The sequence below is a fragment of the Drosophila gunungcola genome, assembly GCF_025200985.1.
Source record: "Drosophila gunungcola strain Sukarami chromosome 2R unlocalized genomic scaffold, Dgunungcola_SK_2 000030F, whole genome shotgun sequence".
Lineage (NCBI taxonomy): Eukaryota > Metazoa > Arthropoda > Insecta > Diptera > Drosophilidae > Drosophila > Drosophila gunungcola.
The window spans coordinates 707,755-723,601 of NW_026453176.1; the positions used below are offsets into that span (position 1 = coordinate 707,755).

General features: G+C 40.2%; 2 protein-coding genes across 2 annotated transcripts; one reads left to right on the forward strand and one right to left on the reverse strand.

The window, feature by feature from the left end:
- Positions 1-556: 556 nt before the first annotated feature.
- Positions 557-13,212, forward strand: LOC128256878 (uncharacterized). Its single transcript, XM_052987581.1, has 5 exons — positions 557-1,366; positions 9,257-9,493; positions 10,237-10,581; positions 10,650-11,042; positions 11,106-13,212. The coding sequence occupies exons 1-5, from the start codon at positions 731-733 to the stop codon at positions 12,072-12,074; spliced, it is 2,580 nt and encodes an 859-aa protein (XP_052843541.1). The 5' UTR covers positions 557-730; the 3' UTR covers positions 12,075-13,212.
- Positions 12,971-15,513, reverse strand: LOC128256921 (fibrinogen-like protein 1). The gene is given in 3 exon segments (XM_052987645.1): positions 12,971-13,145; positions 14,202-15,004; positions 15,006-15,513. Coding segments are annotated over 3 exon segments (1,290 nt in total). The 5' UTR covers positions 15,318-15,513.
- Between the last annotated feature and the right edge of the window lie 334 nt (positions 15,514-15,847).

The window sequence follows — 15,847 nt, forward strand, 5'->3', positions numbered from 1 at the left end:
TTTTTATTTTGGAGTTTAGGCAATTTAACACTAGTTTTTATATTTCAATTTTTTTTTTTAAGTTAATTGCTTTTATTTAACTTTTTTAGAAATTTCGAAGATACTTTGTAATGGCAATTTTCGCCGCTGGTTAATTATATACAATTTAAAATTTAAAAATAATGCACTATAATTAATAATTTATAATTTGGGTGTTTTTATTTCTCAATCCTTTTTTTTTTAAGTTGAATACAATTATTCAATACATTTATTAGAAATTTCGTAGAAAGTAAGTGATATTTAAACTCTAACGAATTTCTATAATTGAATAGTCCATGTCGCTGTTCATCTATTTTCTACAGAATCTATATGGTCAATTTTTGTGGACCTAAAATAAAAACGAAGTTTAAAGCTAGCACTGCTAATGAAATACAAGTTTTTAGTTTAAAAATATTGCACTATCGTTAACTTTGTACATTAGTAAGACCGCAGTCGCATTTAGCTATTCCGGCAGTGCTGGACGATGGCCACACTGCCGCGGGCAGCCGCCGACGGTATATTTGAAGGCGCCCGCCTCGGTCACACTGCATTTTGTATTTGCCGGTTGTTTGGATCGCAGGTCGAATCGGAAGGCTCCGCGTATCGGTTTCGTTCAGCGCCAGTTGCTTCGTCGCGAGTGCGCCAAAAAATAGCGAAAATTCCTAGATTTGTGTGTGGGGTGGTGGACCCAAGCCCCAAGTGAAGCCCAGTTATGATGCCGCTGCCGGAGTCGCAGTCCTCCAACTGGCAGCTGGAGGACTACGCGTTCTTCCGCAAATGCGGGGAAATCACCGCCTCGCCGGACGTCCAGAGCTTCGGCTTCAACTGCGCCTTCTGTCCGGCGATCTGCCTGCAGTTCTCCGTGTTCATGGACCACATCCGGGTGCAGCACACCCAGGACATGAGGCGGCGCTACGAGTCCGGCGAGGAGAGGAACCAGCAGCAGACCCAAACCGATCTGGTGATCATGGAGCTCGACTGTCCGGAGATGTATCCGTTGCAGGAGGGCCACAAAAAATCTGGCAGCTGGGAGGCAGCAACGACGGCGGCGGACTTGGACATCCAGCTGATGAGCCTCGTTCCACCGACTCCCGCACTGCACATAGCGCCATGCCAAACACCCGAAATAGACTTGGTCTATGTGGTGGAAAATCCATTGCCACCCTCGCCTCCACCCTCCGCCGACATTTCGGTGGACGAACTGCCGGGCCACTGTCTGCAGTCCTTCGACTTGGATCCCTTCTCCATAATGCACGAGGTGGTTACGCTGACTCCGCCCACGCCCACGCCCACCGTCCCACCACCAACGGTACCAACTCCACTGCCCCGGTACGAGACACGGCGCGTGGTAAGTTAATCACCAAACACCCGATGCCCATTCCCACAGGTCACAGTGAACACCCGCTAAATTAGTCAGTTGAAATTCGAGACAAATTTCTGTTGCAAAAAAAAAATTATTAAATTACAAACACGTTGTTTTTGATGTTAAGGTAAATCTTGTATTTGCGTTAGCACAGGGCCTTCAGAATAAAACATTTTGTTGTTAGTATTGCAAAATATTCTTTGAGTTAAAAAAATCTTTATTTTAAAAGATGTATTTTACTATATACATCATTTGAGGCTGTTAAATTTTTAATATTCAGTTGTAAACAAATTTTAAAGTAAAAACAAGTTTCAGAATAATATTTTTTAATTTTTTAATTATTGTTCGATTTCTTTATAACATACTGTTCAAATAACCTTCAAATAAATTTCTTCGTTTTTTAAATTTTAATTAAATAAAATAATATTTAATATTTATATAATATGTAAAAGTTGAGTATTAAAAATTTCAGAATTGAAAGTTTATATTTGCCTCATAACAAAACCATGTTAATCGTATAAAAAACATTGTTCCCAAGATATTTTTAAAACACTTGAAGATCTGTTTGCGCATATGTAAATCATACCTTAACAATGTTCTTATACCGGTATTTTACTGTCTGTAGTTTTTGCTTTCCCCTTTTTCATGCGAGTTTGTAATGCAAAACGGCTTTCCGTTTGCTGTCAGCATGATGGAGGGAGGGAGGGGGTTCGAGCAGAGGGGTGGTGGACGCAGCAAGTTCCGGAGAAGGTTTCCCCTGGTCACTTGACCTTCAAAATAACGGCGCAATGGCACACAACACAAAATATTGAGCAAAAAGTGTGTCGCGCATTTTGCGCGCTCATGCTTCTCTTTTCTTCTTGTCTTCCCCTTTTGAAGTCCCGTTTGCCGTCCATGGACTTTTTTGTTTTTATTCATTCTTTATTTATTTTGGAGGGGCTAGTTTGTCAGTTCGCCAATCTGTGAGTTTGTCAGTCTGTCAGTTACCTTGCTATTTTCGATGATTTTTTTTTTGTTTTCCAACGCGACGCAATTTTCAGCCTTTTCTTCAGGTTTCCACTTTTGTTTTGTTCCATTTTTTGTGGACATGGAAATGTCTGGGTCGGAAAAAAAAACAAGCACATCTTTTGTTGTACGTTCAAAGCGATTTATGTGCTAAAAAAAAATATACATACATATGTACATATAGATATGGGGCTGAAAAACACTCGATATTTGGGACACAAACATTCAGTGTTTTGAAAACAGCTTGTCATATTTTCTTTGTTTGGCGGAGGCCTTTGCTCCGTGGCCGATTTTAAAAATAAATGCCTATTAAATGGTAATTAAAACGATTATTTATGTCAGCGCGGCATATATGGTAAAATTGGTAATAACTTGTGGATGGTGTCACATATCCTAGGGTATAAATATATTTATCATAGAATTTCGAGACACCGTCTTTAATGTATGACATTGTATGGCAATTACTAACTCAGTTTGTTATTTTTTAAAGCAATGATTTTATGTACCTATACATTTATTTGTATTTAAGTTAAAAAAGGTACTTAAAATGTCAACAAGTTAGACTTTGCTTTGATAGGCATTTCTGACAATTTATGTGTACCTATACTATTAACTAATGCAATACGATAATCAACTTTTAAGGCATCCAGACAAAATATGAAAAATCTTGCTAAGTCTTCAATAATTTGACGTGACGCAGTCTTATTAGTTTTCTTTTGGCCAAAAATAGGCCAGATCCGTTGACGTAATGTAAATGCCAATAAATAATATGTCCACACACGAGATAATTTAATGATAATTAAAGGAAAATAGTACGAATAAATATGTGTGAGTAAAGTGGATGGATGCATTTGTTGTCATTATCGACCAGATAAAAGTCCAACAATTAATGGTTTTTTCGAAGAGCAGACTGTTAGAATGTCGGTTATTATTATCGGCCACTCGATATCCGGGGAATTCAGCTGTTCTCTCGGAAATAGAAATTGAAATGTTGATAAAAATCATTTTCTATTTGCCCGTAGGCTGCGTACACGGCACTTGCAATACAAATTATTGGTAATTTCGTTGTTCTTTTTTTTTCGGTTGTGCCATTATCAGCCTTGGGCAAGCTTGTCGGCCGACATGGAGCTTTATCTAGACCCCAAAGAAGTAAACAAATAGGGGAATATTATCTAAGCTTCGATTTGGTAGGCATTCGTAGACATAACGCTAGCCACAGTGGGGCGGGATTAAGCGACTGCAGGGTAAAAATAAAATTATTTTGCTAATAAGCGAATTCCGCTTTTGGCTGATTTACGAACATAAATCGAAATCTTAGCAATTGGCCTCGGTTTCCTGTTCAAACCACTTGTTGTTAGCGTTATGCCTATTATGATTTATATCCATATGCAATATCGACGACGCGCTGCTCTCGCCACTTTAAGTAATTTAAGATACATACGTCCGATCGATCGATCGATCGTGGAAGTCGTCGCCCGACCCAGACAACCCAATCAGCCCTCCCCCTTCCGCTCGACCACTATCATTCCAACAACTCACCGCCCATATCGCTATTGGGGGTAATAAAATAATTTTTAGATTTTTGTCGATATTTGCCGGCTATTGAAAATGGCTTAGAGATAAGAAAGCACGACTGGAACTTAACTAAGGAGGTTTTAATGTTCATTTAAACACTTGTAAATTGGAATTTTTAGAGCACCTGCCATAAAACCCCTCACAACCTATAAATCATTGTCCCAGTTGAGCGACGACTTGAAATACACTTGTTTTGCGATGATTTGGCTGGAATGGCTACTGAATAATGCCCAGTTATATGTTACTAAAATACGATACCGATTTCCCTGGAAAACGATTAGTTGTTTGCGGTGGATCGTATTATTATCAGACAGATTGGTCGGTCCCCAACTTAATCATCACTATAATCCATTAAAATCAAAGCTGTGAGTGCATTGAGAAACCCTCCCATATATCATCGCCCATAATCTTATCTTAAGTCATATCAATGCGTTCCGTTTATTATCTTCCCAGGCGATTATTCGTTTTCAGCATTTCAAAATCTTCTGGTCGGTTCGATTTATGTGGACGTTAATCATGCTCAAACAAAAAATGAGGACATGTTGACAGGCACTGCTTCAGTTTTTATCGGCCACATCCCATGCCTATTAAATAATTAACAAGTTTAACTAAACATTTCGGCAGGCGGACTTTTGGTGGCTTTCCACCCGCAAGTCGGCCCTGATCGATCAGCTGAGGTGGTTTTACAATCAGTCTAATTAAATTAATGCAGCCTTGTGACTGACTCGGACTGAAAAAGTTATTTGTTTAAAGTTTTGCAGAGGCGAGCGCATTTTATTTTTTTGTCAGAAATTGATTGCACTTAATGCCCCCGGTATTATCTTTGAATCTGGCTTTCGCTTTGTTTGCCTTCCCGGTTCCTGTGTGTGTTCTCTATAAGGTTTCCTATCGGTTTATTTTTCGTCGTTTTCGGTGGGCTTCCATGCCAATTCCATCAGGGCGTGGACGAGTTTTATGCTTGGCCATAAAAGCAAACGAAACCCTGCCACGGGTTGCGTGAAAAAAAATAAACAAAAAAAAAAAAAAACGAAATATTCTTCATAATTTATTAGCTCACGTTGGCTTTATTACATTTGAGTCTCGTGTTCTCCCGGATTTTGCATGTCGTCGTCGTCGTCGTTTTGCCTTTGTTCGTTGTCATATGGCTTGCGGGGGCATAATTTTATATAGCATACAAAAATGGGAACTAAACCCACGTACATATATGGAAAACAAGACGCTTACCGAAAGCCGCTGTTCGATCAACTAAAGCCCTCCCTTGGGCCGCAAATCAAACAGAGCTGCGGAAAAAAAAAAAAAACACAGAACCGAAAACTTGCAATCAACCGTGGCTGTAGGAACAGGCACTGACACCATTTGAGGCCAAAGCCTTACAATGGTATTAAATGGTGTATTAATGGGCTTTACCATGAATCTTTTATTTGCACATCAACCAGGCCCTTGCGCTATATGCATGTGTGTCCCACATTCCACGTCTAATTGACACTCGCACGGGGTCGGAGCAGATCCGATAATCACCATTTCGGAATGAAAATGTTTTGAAATAAGAGTTTTCGTCAATTAATTCGTAGCATCTTACCATTGAATCGCATCGCATCGCATCATCATCAAAGGCATTTTTGATTGGCGCTGCCCGCATATTGTTATTCTTATTGTTTGTGTTATTGTTTTGCCTGGTGACAAATGCAATAAACAATAGCTTTTAATTGAAGAGTCCGATGACGCAGCTGCTCGCACCCAGAATTGGTCTAGACTGGCCTTGTTTGACCCATGGATTCCCGACTTTGATATGGGCCGCATTGCAAGTGCGCTTAATCAAAGAAGTTAACTATATTGGGTACTTGGGTAACAACACTACTTACAAGTTTGGTGGGTTTCTTTTTAATAAATTAAATTCCTTTTTGAATCATTTATGAAGGCAATAATATAAGACCTAATAAAATAATAATATTAATAAACTAAATTTATTTTTTTATGGGCTCTTATTTAATCATTGATAGGAAAATCTATCTGCTTCAGTCCTACCAACTTATTTTTTGACTAAAAGAATGGATTATAAAAATTGCTATATGACTGTTTTAGCGTTTTTAGAACTCCTACAAACACATTCTGTGGTTTAATATCGATTTATGGCTTCATCGGTTGATCCATTTCTCTCTTTTATGTTATTTTCCCTTCTTCAGCTTGCCTTTAAAACTCTGACAGTTCTAACGACCAGTTTCGACCCCCTTCGATTGAAAAATGTATTAATAAACATAAAGGGGGAAAACACTCAACTAACTCAATAAGATTGCTCTGCGATCGGGTTTCAATATACATCGAGAGAAGTACACCCGGGAACACACTGCGCTGCTGGTCTTGTTTATTGAATTTTTATGCAATTTTGTTAACTGGATCAATTATTTCAATTGCGTGTTCGGTAAACACAAGTTGTGACGCACTCCCCGGACAATTCCGGACGTGTTCGGACGGAGTGCGGTGAATTGGGTGGACAAGGCTGTCGACCAGCCACACCCCACAATTGGTGGTTGTCTAGGTGGTTTAAGGGCCAACTCAGCTGGCCAGCCTGGGGAGACAAAACCAACTTTCGATGGTCAGCGAGTCGAAGGTAGATGTAGACGAGCCTTTGTTTGCCCCATTCCGCTCGACAAATGGCTGGGCCTTTTGTTGCGCCAATATTTGAAAAAGGGAGAGTTTAATGGAGAAAACTAACACTAAAATACCTCTGTTGGTCCCAAAATTATTGACATTCGAACTTGAAAAATATTGTGAATATGTATTAATTTAAATAATTTATGTTTCTGTGTTAGAAACAAGGCGGTATAATTTAGAGCAGGCACCGAAAGCAATTCTTAAATTAAAACTTTTATTTTAGATTTAATTCATAAACGACACAAAGAAAAAATAAACTGCTCTCTCTCACAAAGTAAAATCTGCTAAATGAAAAATAAATAAAATAAAAGTAAAAGTCTCAAAAAACTATTTTTCCTGATTTAAAAACTAGTTTTGCAACGATAGTTGCTCTAAAAAAGAGAAATAAAAACAAGCGTTTGTATATAACCCTAACTACTAGATCTTAGCATTTTCTAACCGTGGTATAAAACAAAGTGTACCCTTCGCATACCCTAACCATTTAAATACCAGGAGAATAGATGAAAAAATATGATATAAAACAGCTGTTCAAGCATTTACTGAATTCAATATGGAAAGAAATGAAGCCATGTGGATGTGCAATGCAATGCAATGTGCAATGCAGTGCCGGCGGTATGGGACTATTTCCTGTTGCCAGGCAGACACCGACGTCAAGGTTTGGCAGGGTCAGCAGGGAGCGGTGCGCGTTTTAATGGGTTTACTCTGCTCACCTTTCCGCAGGGCGTCGAGTGGTTTGGGGTCCTTGCCTCGAGTGGGTGTAACCCCGGTTGGAGCTCCAGTGGCTCGAAATGGAAATGTTTTCGCTCGCTTTGCCAGAGAGGAGGGCGCGCAACTTTCATTTCGACGTTTGAAATTGCATTTTTAATTGGGGCCAAGGCTCTGCGTGATTTTTTCACGTATTTTCCCTTCTGCAATTTTCAGTTATTCAATTAGCTCAGGAAAGTGATGTTAGTTTTCATGTTATTCGCAAAAGGTCAGTACGCTCTTCGATGGTTGAATGATTGGTGGTTGGTGGTTGGTGGTTGGTGGTTTGTGTCTGCTGGAATGCCATCCGATTAATCAGCCGCCTTTTGACCATTAACCCGTTTTTACCATTGATTAATAGGGTATATTTAGGAGACAGCTGTAGCCGCTTTAACAGAAAAAATATTCCATTGTTTTTGTAAATAAGTGTTATCCATAAAACTTTTTCAAAGAATATTACATTCATTTTTCTCGAATAAAAATATTTTCATTCAGAACTATTGGTTGCCTGGATCAATAAATGCAAACATAATAAATAAAACATTAACTACAACTATCCAATAACTCCTAATGCTTTCGGAACGCGTTTCACTTTATCTAGGCCCATTTGTGTTATCGACATTTTGTGGGTGGAATTGGGGGACTAATACAAACTGGAATGTATTGACGGAGTAAAATATCGACATTTTTGATGGTCACTAGTGGGTTGCCTTAATTTCAAGACAATCAGGAGTCAACTTCAATTACCAATTATGGCCAAACAAAATACTTAAAAAATTAAAACTAAAGCAACTATTTAAATACACTTTCTTAAAGTGAAGTTTTACATGAATATATATAATTTGTATAGATTTTTTTCACGGCAAAGATTTATTTTTTTAAATTATCAACATCAATGACTAATTACTGAAAAAAAACATTCCTAATTTTTTTTAGGGGGCATATTAAGTTTCGTTTGACTTCACGCATTTCAATGGGGAACCGGTTAGAACTGCTCATCGTATACGGAATACCGTATGCAATGTTTGCCAGAACAAAACATTTGCATGCGAAAACAAATTTCGATTCGGTTTTAATTTGGGTCTTGCGAATTCTTAATTAGGGTACTGGTATTGCGGGACCTTATCGACAGCAGTTTTCAAGTATATGAGGGTAGGTCGGGTTCCATTCTGGGCACAGCGAAACACTTATAGCACCAGCTATCCAAGTTCTTCAAAGTGTACTTTCGAATCTACTTTATGAATCGGACACTATAAAATTTGTATGATGGATTCTTAATTATTTGTTTTTAATAAGATCAATTATGTGTAAAATAAAATTTGTAATTTCGAATTGACTTGAGTATCTACCCAAAAACTTCTTACACCCAGTAATCCAAACTATGCACATTTGGCATACTTAATGCATGACAGATGCCCTTGAATTATACATAGACTTCAATTCTTGGGCGGTAAACCCATTGCGAAATACCATAAATGAGTAGTTATGGGGAAAGTACTATGTTGTACTTAATACGCTCATCTTCACGCGAAAACCAAAACAAAATAACAAATGGGCAAACAAATGGATACACACATGCAAATGCCGGAGAATAAATATATTATATGGGAATATAGAAGTCGGGCCATATGCAATTGCGATAAGAACAATGACGACGAGACAGAGGCCAATAGCCGCTGATATTCGAGAATCGAGAATCTAGTATCGAGAGCGAGGGAACCGAAGGGCAGACTTTCCCTTTTTGTTTACCACTTGTTTGTTTGTACGATTTCCAGCTCTACGATAAACCCAGCGCAAGATCATGTGGCCGAGCACTGCTAATCTCACAGACACTCCACCAATGGCAACTGTTACAAATTTATTTATTTATGCAAAATATTTATACTTCTCTCAATTCAGGCAATGCAGCGCAAGCTTCGTCAGGCGGAAAACGAGAATGCAAAAGATGTGGAGGAGGATGAGGAGGTTGATATGGTTGATATGGTGGATATGCTAGATGTGGAGGTGGAAGAGGAGCAGACCAGCGAGCAATTGGATAAGAACGTGCTGGAGCTGACGCCGCCTGCCACGCCCCCCACCCCAGTGCCGCCCACATCACCCACGAGCAGCACTGCGAGTTGCGTGGATTTCGAATCGGTGAGTAAACAACAACATATCTTCACACGATCAGCACATTTTGGGGGTGTCCTACTCGAGCTACGTATTCAAATATTGTATTTGTCTTGGTTTTAAATCTCTTTTCAAAATATATCTTATGAACCCCCGCTTTCTTGTTTTCTTGTTAATATTAATTTACAACATTTCAAACATTTACTCATCTTAAAACCAATTTAAAATGAGTACAATAAAGCTTGACTTTGATGGCATTTTCAAACTTTTACTTATAGAAACAATGAAACAAGCTTTACTTGAGTTTAATGCTATTTTTAGGAAGATGTTAAAAATCTGTTTTATACAGTCTAATTTTTTCAAGTTTGTAATTTTGTTTAATATTTTTTTTTTTTCAAATTTTATAGTAAAGCAAAGGAATCTTTCTTAATGTATACAATATTTTAAAATATTGTTTTTCTGAAATCCGCGATGATTATTTTTTTTGTTTTGTTTTATTGATTATACTCAGAAACTAATAATTATTTGTGATCGAATCCCAAGGCCCACGTCGCTAATGTTCTATAAAACAAACAAAATTTGTGACCGAAAAAAAACTGGTTAATGATTAATATTAAAATATTAAAAATATTTAAAAAATATTACTCAAAATATGATTAATATTAAAATTTGTAGTTGCTTTGTAATTTTTGCATGACTATATATATGACAAAGTCTCCTGTTACACTTTTAGTTATCAAACCCTAATTCGAATACTTGATTAATTGTAGAAAACTCGACGTGAACTGGAGCGCAATCGTGAATTCGTTGGTTCTTTGCTGGCGGAATATGAGCGTGCGGAGAAGTTGTGGAACCCCCGTCATCCGGACTACAAGTACAATGCCAAGCGGAGTGTCTACGGCGAACTGGCTGCTCCGCTGGAGGGCATCTGCCACAAAAGGCTTTCCGGGGCGGAGATATTCGCAGTGCTGAAGGAGCTAAAGGGCAGATACCGCCGCGAACTGAGCAAACTGAATGCCCTGAGCGGAAAGTACAAGTCGCGGCTGTGGTACTTCGACAGGATGCACTTTCTCAGGGGCGTCATTGAAAACCGTCGAGCCGAAAGGGAGGCCAAGGCATGTAGTCTCACGACCTTTTTTTATTGTCTTGAATAAAGAAAATAAAGGCTCTTTAATCCTTTTAGATCTCCAATGAGGGCACTGAAAGCGAGAAATCCTGCGAAACGGATGCGGAGTCCTACAGCAAGTCAGCATTGTACCGCGAGGTGCTTAGCTTCATTCTGGATGCTTTCAAGCGACTGGAGTGCCTGTGGAATCCGCAGCACTATGACTTCACCAGCTGCTGCAAGAAGGAGCTGTACCGGGAGATCTCCGTCCAGTTGCAGGAGGAGCTCAACTACGAGCTAAGCGGCGAGGAGTGCTACAAGGAGATCCAGAAGCTGAGAACGCGTTACCGCAAGGAGCTGCGCATGGTGATCAAGCACAAGGGTCTGTACCTGCCCAAGTTGTGGTGCTACGATGAAATGGAGTTCCTGCAGCCCATACTGCAGGAGCAGATCTTCAACAAGATCAGCAAGGTAGTGGTTTATGGCATATGTTCATTTCCATAAATTGCTTCAATAACTCGTTTAATATTCCAGAAAGTCGGCGTGGTGGAGACGAATCAGAAGACTAAGTTCATTGATGCCAGCTGCATACAGTTTTCCACTTGCGAGGATCAGCTGCAGTTCGTGGAGATCTACCGCAACTATTCGGCTTTGTGGGATGTGGACCATCCGGACTTCAGGTCGAATGCTTACCGTGGTCAGGCCTTGGGTCAAATGCTGGATGAGTTGAACACCACCTTTCACACAACCCACTCGCCGGAGCAGTTGGAGAAGACCTTGTTCGAACTGCGCAAGGACTTCTCGGCGCAGAAACGAAAGATACTTACTGAATCTGGGCATTCCAGCAGTGTGCCCCTGCTGCATGCCAAGTTGGCCGAGTTCCTGAACCAAAACCTCGGTCCCTTCCGCTGCGACATATGCTCGGAGCTCGTCAAGACCTGCGACCAGTATAAGATGCACCGATCCGGACACGACGGCACCCAGCCCTTCATCTGCACGCTGTGCGGCAAGGGCTTCCAGATGCCCTGCAACCTGACGGTGCATATCAGGCGGCACCGGAGGGACTTTCCATACGCCTGCGAGCAGTGCGACAAGCGCTTCGCCACCTCCACGGAGGTGGCCATCCACCTGCGCACCCACACCGGCGAACGGCCCTACATCTGCGACCTGTGCGGCAAGTCCTTCAAGACCTGGTCCTTCTTCGACATCCACCGGCGCCGGCATCTCAACCAGTCGACATTCCATTGCCCCATCTGTGCGAAGGGCTTCTACGAGAAGAATCGCTTCACGGACCACATGAACTCCCACTGGGCGATCCGCAAGCACCTGTGCACGGTGTGCGGCAAGACCTTCACCACCTACGGCAACCTCAAGAAGCACACGGAGCTGCATCTGGCGGTGAAGAAGTACAAGTGCAGCTCGTGCGGCAAGCGCTTCGCTCAGTTCGCCAGCCTGCGATGGCACAAGAAGCGGGAGCACAGCTCCGAGGGCCAAACGGAATAAAACCTGTCTGCTTGCACTTCATACTATTTGCAGGGCAATCGTAAAGAGTTAGTTGTGTGCCCGTGTACTTACAGATAGTATGTACCTATCATATCGTTAATCTAGCACTAAGTAATGTATTTATTTACTGTTTAAGACCGCCTGATAAATGGCCACAAGTGTTGCTTTTCAAGTTCTGTAAGCTTTATCAGACGATTAGCCAGCCGTTAGCAGAACGCTTGTAACTGGTTTATGAGTCGCAGAACCCAAAGTCATTGAAAGTGAAACCAAAAATATACATATGTATTAAACAAAGTCGTTTGGTCATTTGGAATGTTAATACATTTTTTAGAATATAAATTTGAGAATATTAAAAGAACTTCAACTGGTTTTAGCCAGTTGGATCAAGTATTGCCCGGAATGTATTACTCTTTGCCGAAGTCGTAAATCGATTTTAATTTAGATACCGCCCCCTTGGCTTATTTGCCGAACGTTTATTGACTCCAATTGAGCGGCTCCAGTCGCCCGATGAAAGTGCAAGTGACAAATACAAATGGGACCGAGGAATCTTGCCAGCGTCCAGACTTATTTCATTTTTATCGGCCCAATGCACACACTCAATTAGATTTCATTAAATTGTTGCAACAGAGCAAATTACGAGAACGGCGGAAAATGAAAATTAATTGCACCCAATGACTTGTGTGTGAGCAAACAAACAAAAGTCTAGAGCGATATGCAGTGAACTGTAACGGAGTAATTACCCGATGAACAGGGCCACAAATAAAATCGAAAGCCAATCAACTGTCGCAGGAGGCGTCGCATTGAGGGGGCAAAGAAGATACATTAATGGGTTTTGGCACCGAAGTGAGATTTATATACATACATAAATACATAGTTAAAATTAACTGCCTTTGGTATTATCTTGGGTTCCTGGGCGTTCGCTTTGCCTTGGGCAAGTCCTTCAGCTCCATTTGGCTCTTGGGGCGGATGAGCATCTGCACGGACTTCAGGGATCGAAAGCTGTACCACGGTTCCCAGTAGATGCTCTGGGCATTGTCCACCTCGCCCTTGAAGTATTTGCCATTCAAATTGCTGCAGAGTGAAATTGGAATAAAAATTGACAAATTTAAACAATATTTAAGATATGAAAAGTACATAGAAAAAACCAAAGGAACTCTTAGTCGAGTGTTCCGAATTTTAGATACCTTAATAAATTCAAAATAAATTTGCCCAAGAACAAAATCGAATTTTGGGTGGCGCCATCCAACAAAAAATTTCCATTAATGGTGATGACTTCTAAAATAATAGTTCGATTTGAAAGATTTCGGTATAAGTCCATGGTTATTGACCCAATAAACATATGAAGCTTAATAGGGGACTCTAAAATATCTCAGAGAGACACGATAGATTTTCGCGATTTGTGGGCGTTAGAGTGGGCGTGACCAGATTTTGAAATAAACTTGCGCTGCGTAGGCATAACTAGAATCTACATTTTAAAGCCCAAATCTCTTGCTTATGTAGATTCCGAGATCTCGACGTTCATACGGACAGTTAGACAGACGGACATATACAAATTGCCAGTTACAATTTGTTATTCACAGGTCAATAAACACGTTTCATTTACATTTAATGTAAATAAAATATTTAAAATTGGTAATTTTTCGTTTTCTCCCTGTTAGTCGAACTTATCAAGATCAATTCGAAGCCGAATTCCATTAATATATATTTGTATTTGTGTGTAGTGTTGCCAAAAAAATATATTTTTTTAAAATCAATGTTAAAGATAAGAATGAGAATAAATTTATTTGAATGAAGTCTCCTAAAACGGAAGAGATAGCAAGCTGATCACCAATTTTTGTCATATTTTCTTTCAATTGGTCTGCTTATTAAGTTAAAAGTATTATTTTGATAAGATAAAAACATCATTGTCACATATCTGTGTTGTTAATTTAATAGGTGTATTGAAAATTCTATTTTCTATTATCATTGCTGGAAAAAATCCAAACTGATAGATTGTTAGGGAATCGTGCCAAATTTTAAATATATTTGTCATACATAATATCTAATATCTTATCTAAAAAAGCGATGACCTTTGATGATATATATTCATATGAAGTGTAACATTATTTTTTGTATTTACCCCATTACCTGCGGGAACAGAAGTCGTACCACCAGGCTCCCTGATGGTGCTGCGCACAGTTCATGTGCGTGAAGGCATCGTTGTCCCGGTCGAAGGTCGAGAACTTCATCTTGTCGTGGGTGCGCAACGCATCGCTGGCGTTGCCCTGATAGTGACCCAGCAGCTTCAGTTCGTAGCCTTCCTCCGCACTGCCGATAAGGAAGTCGTCGTAGTGGGCATAGCTCGTCTCGCCGCCGAATCTCCTGATGCTGATATACAGTTCGTGTGGCTGGGAAGTGACCAGGCGGTATAGTTTCTCCAATCCGATCCAGAACTCGCCGTTCAGCTTGCCAAATCCTTTGCTGTACGCATCCCAGTTCCGGTAGAAGTTAACGGATCCATCCACACGGCGTTGAATGGACAACCAGCCGGGTCCGGCGGCCGTTTGGCCCTCGCAGGCAACCAGGAAGGGCAGGAATCCGGGCAGGTGGATCAAGTGAATGCCAGGATAACGACCATAGGGCATGCAAGTCGTGGTGGCCGCCTCCCAATCCGCCAGCAAATCGTCCTTCTTCTCCCGGAACTTCCCCTCGAAATACACAACCTTGCCCTTAAGATGATCGATAAGCAAAGCACTCGAGGTATTCAGTTTTCGCAGTTCGGTGAGCACATGCTGTTTTCTTTTTAACCTCGTCTCGTATATCTTCACTTTTTGTTCCAGCTCCCTGATCTTTTCATCTTTATCTTTAAGGGCAGCCGTAAATGAAGAGTTCTGGGCACTGCAAGCCTGTGTGAGGTTTTCAAATTTGCGCAGCAACTCATCGTCTGTTTGGTTCCTTCGTTTGAAGTTTGTTTATCTCGTTTTCCTTATCCTTGATCGTGGCGGCACTTTCAGCTATTCTTTCCATGTAAACATCCAGGAGATCATCCAAATCTCCCTTACTAATGCGTATTGTCTTATGTTGATCGATGTGAACTTCCGCCAGTTTTTCCGGAGCGACAGTGGCATTGGCGATTTGCGTAACATTAGGCTTAGTGGTTAATACCTCCTTTAAGGGAGCTTTGGTCGTCTTTGCTTTTGAAACAACTTGAATGGACCAGGCTGTATTCAGAATAATGATCAGTAATAGGAAACTAAATTCCATTCCGAGTGGATTTCAAGAACCGTACACAATAAAAATTAAAATTCAACTGAAATCGCAAGCGAAATGCATTTCCCTAAGTTGAGCGCAAATCAGGAAACAGTAGCTAATTCTAAGTCAACTGCAGATAAGAAATTCCGAACTTGAAGACTGCTCTTGAACTTGAAGAAGCATACTTTTCGACCTGACTCACATGTTACTTTTCTTACAAAATGAGCAATCAAATTAAAATATTATAATCTAGGTCAAAAATGAGGGACCTTACTAATTGAAAGTTTTGTTTTAAAATTCACAGCTGGTTGAATACTTTGTTGTACTTTTTTTAATGTACTTCAAATAAAAAAATAATCTTTATGAAATAGCATAATAATAAAATGTTACCTAAAATATTAATTTTTTAAATGTGTTGTTCGTTTATAAATTGTTTTGAAATTTCCAATTTGAACTACGCGCTCTTTCTGTCAACAAGTTGGCAGTCCGAAGCCTACGTTTTTAGGCTGGCAATGCTGTCCGATTTCAACCAGACATTCAAG

Bases quoted from the DNA above. Each gene is read 5' to 3' on its own strand.
- LOC128256878 (XM_052987581.1), top strand. From the start codon at position 731: ATGATGCCGCTGCCGGAGTCGCAGTCCTCCAACTGGCAGCTGGAGGAC. The intron at 9,494-10,236 runs GTGAGTAAACAA...GATTAATTGTAG, and splicing joins GTTGCGTGGATTTCGAATCG to AAAACTCGACGTGAACTGGA. The intron at 10,582-10,649 runs GCATGTAGTCTC...TAATCCTTTTAG, and splicing joins GAGCCGAAAGGGAGGCCAAG to ATCTCCAATGAGGGCACTGA.